Below are 9,093 nucleotides of genomic sequence, written 5' to 3'. Positions count from 1 at the left end.
TAGCAGGTTTAAAATCCGGGACAATAAACATTTAATTATAAAAATTTCCATTATCGATAAGTAAAAAAAAATATTTTTTGTGACTTGTTTTAAACACTTGCACAAGGGTTTGGCTGTTTTTTTTTCAAAAGTTGTATTAAAAAATAAAAGTCGTAAACTAACATCTATTTTAGTTTTGATGATAAGTTTAAATCTTACTTTTCACAAAAAAAAGATAAGCTGATAAGAACTTACCATATATAGTTTATTTTTTCAAACAAAATATCCAGATAATAGAAATATTTCATATACTTAAGTGTGTTCAGAACTTGTTAAAAATACAAAAACTGATCAAAAATATCTAACGAAAAAACAAAATTGGTACTTTTTTTTTAATTAAAACTATCTGTCGTATTGTGCATAAAATTTATAAAATCTAAAGCAATTTCAAGTAAAATACATAAAAATTAAACAGAATCAAAACACTTTTACTCTTTTTGAGTCATCACTACTAGCTATTGAGTTTTAATCTGGAAAGTTTAAAGCTAACTTTTAGAGTAGTAGCCTTTCAACATACCTACTAAATAAAAACAAGACCACTTTTGTTTTACAAACAAAAGGTTTAAGATAATCTAAGTTCTCCATTTAGATTGCTATTAAGTCTAAAGATCAGAACTAAATTAATGTTAGTTTATAAGATAACTTTTTGTTTTGTTAATTAACTTATTTGAAATAAAACTAAATCAAGTTTTTTAGTCTTATTATGTTATACTGAATCAATTTTAGAGATATAGTATCAAAAATTAATTGTTCTCCTAAATCAATACTATTTATTTAACAAAAGATATTTGAGTATTTCTTAAAATCAAATTAATATTTTATAGTACCTTTTTTAATTATTTTTCCAAAACACACTTTTCTAATATGGCCTTCGCCATTACTGAGCTTTGAATTTTCATACTATCATAAATAAACTAATTTAATCTCTAATAAAGTTGTAATGCTATCAACAATATCATCTTGAAATTCTCTACAACTTAGTCATTTATTTAAAAGTAGATACCTCAAGTCATTAACTATCTTTTTAAATAACCTAAAAATTTATTTTAAATTTGTAATTAATTTTAATTAATATTCATTTTATTTAGTGACTAATTAATTCTTAATAAATAAAAAAGTCGTTGTTTATTTTTACTTCTATTTTTTATATTTTAAAATTTGTTAAACAGTGTAATGAAGTAAACACAAAAGTTCAGGTATTTCATGTTTATAAGAAAAGAAAAAAAGTCGAAATACTTGCAATTAGAAGAAAATAATTGTATAGAACAATGCATGCCAAGAAAAATAAAAGTTGTACTCACAATTTGTAATTAAGTACAAGTTGTACCTTTGAAAAATAAAAAAATATATACAAAATACTCTAAAGGAGATCAAAACTTATGTTATTTTTATCTTTACTATTTTACTAGTTTTTACCTAAAGTTTTTATACTTTTAGTGAAGAAAGTTATCATTTATGAACACTTTTGGCTGCAAATCATAATTCGACTAAGCTTAAAATAAAAAATACCACTTCATGACATGTAAATTATCTATAAACACAAAATACTAAGTCGTTAATTCAATTAGGTCTTTTAGTCCATAGTCGAGCAATAAATAAGATACAAACTTTTTGGATGGCAATTAATTCTCAGGCATAACTTTCAGTATAAAAATATTTGTATAACCCTATCAAGTTAACTAGCATTCAATTTAGAAAACATGAAAATTTTCCGCTCTTTCTGAAATTTTCCGCTAAAAACCCGTGTTGGTAGCAGCTTCCTGGCAAGATAAGGTTTCGTCTTTCGTTGAAGCATAACGAAGAAAAATAAATTGGTTATTAACCGACGGAAAGTTTTACAGTGAACAGATCCATTATTAGGCTCCTGGGAAAAACAGGACGTACCTAACTCTCCTTGCTCTTTGAAAAATCAATCGGTTTGTCTTGACTCGGGTTACTTGTCGATGGTTTGTCGTTCAGGGCAGCAGTTTGCACGTTGGTCGTCACAGGAACCACCAGATTGTTTTTGAACTTGATTATGGGAGGAGGGGCTTGAACCACAGCTATTTTGGGGCAGTTATGGGTCCAACGCACCGATTTACCCGCTGACTGGTCACCCTGGTACGAAATGTTTCTTTTCGCCCCCTGGACCTGAACCGGCTGCTGGACCTGGACCAGGTTCACTGTGTCCGGGGTCTGGCCGTTACCTAGAAACTTTCCCTGGTCGCCAACGGTCGTCACAAAGGCCTTGTTGCCGGAGAGTTGCTTTTGAAGCAAGCTCAAGTCAATCGTTGAAATGCTGTAAGTTTGAGCCGTTGGTTTATGGTTGTTTGCAATAAAACTGTTGTTGTTGCCAATATTTAAATATTTCTTCGCGATATTTCTCACATTTGAGCTTGTGCTGGCAACTTGTCCCACGCTTTTAGAGTTTTGCGCAACGGTCAAAGGTTTCTGAACTTGGTACGAATTAGTGAGGTTGAGTGCTGATTGGTTTAAGTTCTTCAAACTCTGCTGCAATTGGTTTAAATTGTTATGCTGAAATGCAAACTGAATGTTGTTTCCGTTCAACTGATGGGCTACAACTGCGTTTTGATGCGTCATGGAGTTTGGGCGAACTTTTTTGTTGCCGTTCATCAATAGGTTGCCGTTCATAGGCTTCAGATCGAAGTTGTTTATCGAGTTGGAGTTGTTCAAATTCGACTGCTGAGACTTTCGGGTGCTCAAAACGGCTTTGTGCTTCTGCAGATGCGCGTTTATGACGTCAAAGTTGTTTTTATCCATGTTTACGTGGTCAAAGTTACTTTTATTCGCGTTTATAAAGTTATAATTGTTTTTGTTTGTGCTTACAGCGACCCTGCTCGGCTGGTAACTCTCTACTTTCACACTAGGGGAATTTTCCATTTTCGGCAGCACATAGTTAAGCTTGCACTTGCTTAGCTCCTCGAACTTGTCTTGATGCGGCTTGACGTCTTTGAACAGTTTCCTGGCCATCTGAAGCGCGTTCGCGTGCAGTTTTTGATGCTCCGGCGACCTATATACCTTTTGATCCTTGTAGCGAAACTTTTCACCGCTCGGTGGCGTCGTTGAGTGGTCAAACTTTTCCCCCAGCAAGACCGCCTTCGAGCCCTGATTGGTCGCTTGTCGGGCCAACTGGTTCCATGGTTGGTTGATCCGGTGCTCCACGTGCGTCGATGGCAAGAGGATCGTTTTGTTATTGGTCTGAAGGCTGCTATAAATTTGAGGGTGGGTTGGATGGGTCTCGAAAGAGGAAGTTGCCTTGAAAGACGTCGCGTTTCCTTGCTGGACCTGTTCGACCTTGAACACTGAATCAGAATGGCACGTGCTGACTGGAAAATGAAAGGAAGACAAAGATTTGTCTTTCGACTCATCTCCTTCTTTTGGTTGGTCTTTTTCTTCATAGCGACCGAGTCTTTCCGGTCTTATCATCTTCCTCCGGCTCGTTTTCTTCTCGGAACTTTTTCGCGCGGTTTCAGCGTTTCCGGAATAATTTTTAAGGCAGAGTTTAGAATTTTCAGAAGTCAGTGTATCATTACTCTCTACATTGGCAGCCTTGATGAAGTTCAGCTTGTCAAGGCGACACCCGCCTGAGTTATTTAAACTTTCAACTTTTTCAACCGATGACGCGTTTTCAGATGACGTCACTGGAGGCTGCACTATGACGTAACTGTCGTGGCTGCTCAGCTCGTCTCGGCGATCGGCGGTGGTCCTCCTCATTTTTAAGCATATTTTCGGAGTAGGGGATTTTATTTCGTTGCTTTTGTTGTTCTCAGGAGTTTCGTCGGTTGGTGTTCTTTTCAAAGAATTGAAGTTGCTGTTTTTAGCAGTAGTTGGGTTGTTCTTTGATAAGTTGTTATTATTAGTTTCGTCAGTTGCTTTTCTTTTTAATGAATTCAGGACCTTTTCAAGATTTTTTGATTTACTGTTCTGAGGTTTCTTCATAACGAAATCCGGTTCTTGTTTTATGACGATTTCTTTTTGCGGTACAAGAATGCTTTGCGGCACAGAAATGTTTTTGACTTTAGTTTTCCGCGGTGAAGCTTGTTTAGTTTTCAGAACGACCTTGGTTGGTGTTTCATTTTCCTCAGCAAAAATATGTTCCTTCTTCACGCTGATTGCCAAGTGCCTTGCAGACGGCTCGGCCCAGAAACCGAACTCGATTTCCATTTTTGGCTTCATGGTAACTACTTCCTTGTAATCTTCAAGCAGTTTCGTTTCATGCAGGTAGACATCCTTGCAAGTTGTGGCTATCTGAAAAATATCAAACTATTTAAACTGTTTTAATTTTGAACAAACTTATATACTATGATGTAAATTAGTTGGTATTTTATTAAATCTTAGTATTCTTAAAAGTTTTTATTCATTTAGTGTACAAACTGTAAAGTAAATTTTAAACTTAACAGTAGTATGATTTTTTTTTAATAATTTTTTAATATGTCATGAAAAGAATATAAAGTTTCAGTCGATTTCAAAGTTTTTGAAAACGATTTTAAAAGCAAGTTAAACTAGATATAATAAAAACAAAACTAATTTTTATTGAACTTTTGTAAGTATATGGATTTAAATAGTATATTAAAGTTTATACTTAAGTAAATTTTTTTATAGTTTTATCATTTTTTTCTTTATAAAGCATTTGTTAATAACTAAATAAAACTGCTTTGACAAAATATATAAGGAAAAATTACTTTTAGAAACTGTTACAACTTTCTTTTTTTAATAATTTTTGAAAGTTTTTGTTATTAAATTAGTTCAAAATAAAAGTAACTGGAAACTTGCTTTAAAACAAACTTACTACTACGTCACAAACAACAGTCAAGCTCACCATTGCATGCAGAGTGATTTCGGGAAACTTCCTCCTGATGAACTGATGAATGATCCCCACGGGGGTTCTTATGTGGAGAGCCAGGTTCGTGCTCATCGTGTTTCGGGTGAAGATCTTCACGAACTTCTCCGAAGTGCGCAGGAGCTTTCTGCAAAAATTATAATTAAAACTACAGATCCTATGTATTTAATAAGTAAAATAAGAGTTTTTATATTTTTGAACAGTGTAACTTTACAGTTCAAATACAGCAGAAATGCATCAAAAATGTTGCGTTTACTTTTTGCTGTGAAGTTTTTATTATGAAAGTAAATTTTATTTATGATATTAGTAGCAGGCTAAAGTTTTTAAGTATAGTTTTAAAAATTACAGTGAATTTTTCACTGTTAAACAAAACAAAAAGTTTTAGAAAATGTTTATAAAGCATATTTAGGTACTAGAATACATGTTTGAAAATTTCTTTAGCATACCAAAATTATTATACTTTTATTTTTTACAATTTTTGAAATGTTTTTATTTATCTAAACTCAGCATAATAACTATTTATATGGTTTTAAGTTATTGAAGTACTGTTGTTACCTCGATTAGTGTAGTTACTTTTTGATATACTAAAAAGTACTTGCAAAATAGAAAAATATATTTATGTTAAAAAAACTTCTTCTGTTGAAAAAACTTCTTATATCTATGAAACTAAAACATTTTTATCTAGTTGAAAAATTCAAACTAAAATTGCTTAAAATAAAAGGTATCTTTTTCATATGTACATATTATTTTACTTAATAACTTACACTCAAAACAAATAATTAAATACATATTTAGTTTTTATTTATTTTAATGCTCTTTATACCAAAGTTTATTAAAAGAATGGAAAATGTTGCTTAAAAACCATAACTTTTAATTGCTTAAGATAACTAAACAAACCTATTATCATGTCTGAGACAAATGTATACAATGTCTGTCATATCAGTTGTTACATCTTCGTTTTCTTTTGCTTTCAAAACATTTAAATTTTCACTTTGTTCTGAAGAATCTGCAAAAAATTAAGCCAATTTTAAGGTTGAAGAGATACAATTGAAAACCAAATAATAAATTTGTTAACTGTTCACAAATTTCATCAACTAAAAACAGTATGTGTTTATGGAAATGACAGTGACGTTAAATATTACACATTAAATAACAGTCATTAATTATAACTTTATTGATACTTAAACTTAAACTTGGAAATCGCAACATGAGCTCTTACTAGTAGTAAAAGACTGATAAAGTATTTTTTTTTAATTTGTGTCATTCTAAACTGTTATCTTAAGTTAAATATTTTACTTTTTGAAAAATTATTATCAAGAAAAAATAACTTTAGTTGTAACTAAAATATAGGTATGGTAATTGAACTAAATTTTTTTAAACAGAAGCTAGCCAGTTGTTTATTTTTTATTGAGCGGGAAAAAAAGCGCTCAAAAAAGTTGGTCCTGTAGGACCTGGTGCACGAAAAAACCTTTTGGTCATCCAGTCTCACACCACTTGGATACCTTTCAGCGTCTTGTCTAGGACGTACTTGTCATACTTTTTTGAGGACCAGTTTATCGCCAAACAAATACAAACTTCATTTGATATTAAAAAAAGTATATAACAGTTTTAGAAATGTTAAAAAAGTAATCTCACCCACCGTTATTTTTCCCGCCTTTTTCATGAAACTCTCTCTGCCTTCTTTCTTCGTCTTCTCGCAGTCCGGGAACCACCTTGTATATGATGGTTTGGAGCACCGGGTCGGATTTCAGGTTGTAGGTCGGGGTGGTTTTGTGGATCAGGGTATCACATACGGGACAGTTGAAGTTGTTCAATGTGTGCTGAACGATACAAGACCGGCAGACTGAAACATTTGTTGTTTGTTTAATTCTAAACGCGAATAAAAAAAAATTAAAGCTGTTTTTGCCTTTAAAGGTTTCTGTGACGCATTAAATAACTTCTTTAATAAAGTTAACAAGTTTTGTTTTATTAACTCACAATTGGACAATGTTTCAATAGTTATAGAAAGTGATTTTGTACAAGTAATATAAAAAGTTAAGCTTTTTCTAAATTTTATATTTAATTAGTGTCTAATTTAGCTTTTAAACAGAAATTTAAATCGAGTCATATAAATCTATACTCACACGTGCAAAGACATTCTGTAATTTTGGTTGCGTTAATAATGTATCCCATGCAAATTGGACAAACTATATTTGGTAGTTTGTTGAACGCTTCTAAGGTTTTTCCGCTTGTTATGAGAGTGTTCTCGTTTCCAGAAATATTTTTCAGTGGTAGAACTCTTTTCTTTGTTTTTTGTTTATTTATTACAACCATTTCTGCTGAAATATAGTTTTTTTTAAATTAAACAAATATCTAATTGCTGAATAAAAGTATTAGCCACATATTAACTTTTAAAATAGCGAGAGGGAAACAAACTTATATCAAAATTTTTAATAAAATACTTTAAATCTATTTTAGTTTTTATATTAAAGACAATTGTTTATAGTTAACAATTACATAAGCAAAAGTTTAAAAGAAGTCATCAATAATCTTTTTGGTTACTAAAATTAGAATCTAAAAGTTATATTTCTGTGAATAAAATTATACTCTAACTGCAAAGTCAAACTTAATACTTGGCACATTACAAAAAAAAATTATAAACTTTCAGTATTTTTGAGTTTTCTGACTAGCTATTATTAAAATTGACTTTCAATATGTCAAACTAATGTTGAAAAAAACTATTCTAAATTTATGTTTAACTTAAGATCTAAACCTAAACTACGTATTCATAAAACTTACATTAAGTGTCGTATTGTATAAATATACGAACAAAAAATTTGATTGACAATCACTCATATTAGTATTAGTTTTGCATACAGTTAAATTGTGTTTTTTTTATCAGAAAAAGATAAAGTTTGAAATTGCACTTTAGATTTTTTAGAGCTAATGATTAAGTAATAGAAACATCGCAAAACAAACAATTAAACAAAGTAAATTTAGCTAGGTACTTCCGTTTGATTAAAATATTAAAAACAAAAATATTTATCGCTAAGTTTTCAACCAGCAATTGTTTTTTTTTTCATATTATTTAGATGAATATATCAAATAACAAAAACCAAGTAAATTAAATAGTAAATAATGGCCATAACTTGGAACTTACACTAGATATTCTCGAGTTGATGGTGAAAAGCAAAAAAAGTGTGGGAACGGGTAAAAATTGCACGAAGACAAAATTTCACGAGGGGACTAAATTTCACGAGGGCACAAAATTGCACGAGGACAGATTTGCATTAAAGGACAAAATTGCACGGATACAATTACGCACCAAGGGTCGATTTTGCACGGAGGGTCATTTTTGCACGAAAATTAAAAAAAGTAAAAAAAAAATTAAAAACGGAAGAAAAAAAAATTAAATTATAAAAAAAAATTACTGACCGAAGGAAGGGTTAAAGGTAACAGTGATAGTAAAAACAAAATAAAAATAACAGTGATAGTAAGGATGAAAATTAAAAAACAGATTTTCAAAATTACTTCCAGATTTTTCAGTTTTTCCTACAGGTTTTTGAAAGTAACTCTTTTTTGACCATTTTAAGTAGCAAACTAATCTTAAGTTGAAAAATGCTATTTTTAATATATTTAAACTACTTAGACGATACATTATTATTTAAAATCTAAGTTGCATCAGTCAAAAACAGGTTCTTGTAGACACACTTTACATGACATTTAAAACAATGGAAATGTAAATAAAAACAGTTAATTAATTGTAGTAATAATTTAACTGATAATTTATTAATTATCAATTAAAAAGTTGTAGTATATATATTTTAAGTTTAGAATGATAAAATTTACAATTTTAATTAAACAAAATTATTAAAAACTTAAACTTAGAAAAATTTCAGGTTTTTTTCGATATTAAACAAAATTCAGGTTTTTCATGATTTTTTACAAAACTTCAATTTTTTTTGCCTAAATTGTAAAATTCCAGTTTTTTTAGGTTTCCAAATTTTTTAACCACTCTGTTTATCGTAAGTAGCGTAAAACTTAACTCGTAACTGTTTCCATTACTTCAGCTTGAATAAGAAAATTTAAATGTTTTATTTATTTCAGTATTTCTATTTAAACTATTAAAAGTTCGCATGTTAATTGCTAATTGCTTTATTTGCAGCAGTTTTAAAACTTAAATTCACGTTTATAAGTGTACTTTAAAATCTATATTGTAATAACTATGTGTGATT

The 9,093-nt window shown here is 30.4% G+C and overlaps 1 protein-coding gene across 1 annotated transcript; it reads right to left on the bottom strand.

The window, feature by feature from the left end:
* Positions 1 to 1,522: 1,522 nt before the first annotated feature.
* On the bottom strand, positions 1,523 to 7,192 carry LOC145839178 (uncharacterized). Its single transcript, XM_082946786.1, has 5 exons — positions 7,003 to 7,192; positions 6,519 to 6,722; positions 5,777 to 5,885; positions 4,859 to 5,006; positions 1,523 to 4,287 (listed from the first exon to the last, which is right to left on the bottom strand). The coding sequence occupies exons 1-5, from the start codon at positions 7,190 to 7,192 to the stop codon at positions 1,924 to 1,926; spliced, it is 3,015 nt and encodes a 1,004-aa protein (XP_082802912.1). The 3' UTR covers positions 1,523 to 1,923.
* Between the last annotated feature and the right edge of the window lie 1,901 nt (positions 7,193 to 9,093).

This window comes from Thalia democratica, chromosome 6 (genome assembly GCF_965202585.1).
Source record: "Thalia democratica chromosome 6, ktThaDemo2.hap1.1, whole genome shotgun sequence".
NCBI classification, from domain to species: domain Eukaryota; kingdom Metazoa; phylum Chordata; class Thaliacea; order Salpida; family Salpidae; genus Thalia; species Thalia democratica.
The sequence above is the reverse complement of the archived record's forward strand: the minus strand, read 5'-3'. Positions and strand labels throughout refer to the sequence as shown.

Excerpts from the sequence above, each read along its gene's own strand:
- LOC145839178 (XM_082946786.1), bottom strand. The coding sequence starts at position 7,192 with ATGGTTGTAATAAATAAACAAAAAACAAAGAAAAGAGTTCTACCACTG. Across the intron at positions 5,007-5,776 it reads TGTCTCAGACATGATAATAG|AAAGCTCCTGCGCACTTCGG; the intron begins GTTTGTTTAGTT and ends TAATTTTTGCAG. Across the intron at positions 4,288-4,858 it reads AAATCACTCTGCATGCAATG|ATAGCCACAACTTGCAAGGA; the intron begins GTGAGCTTGACT and ends GATATTTTTCAG.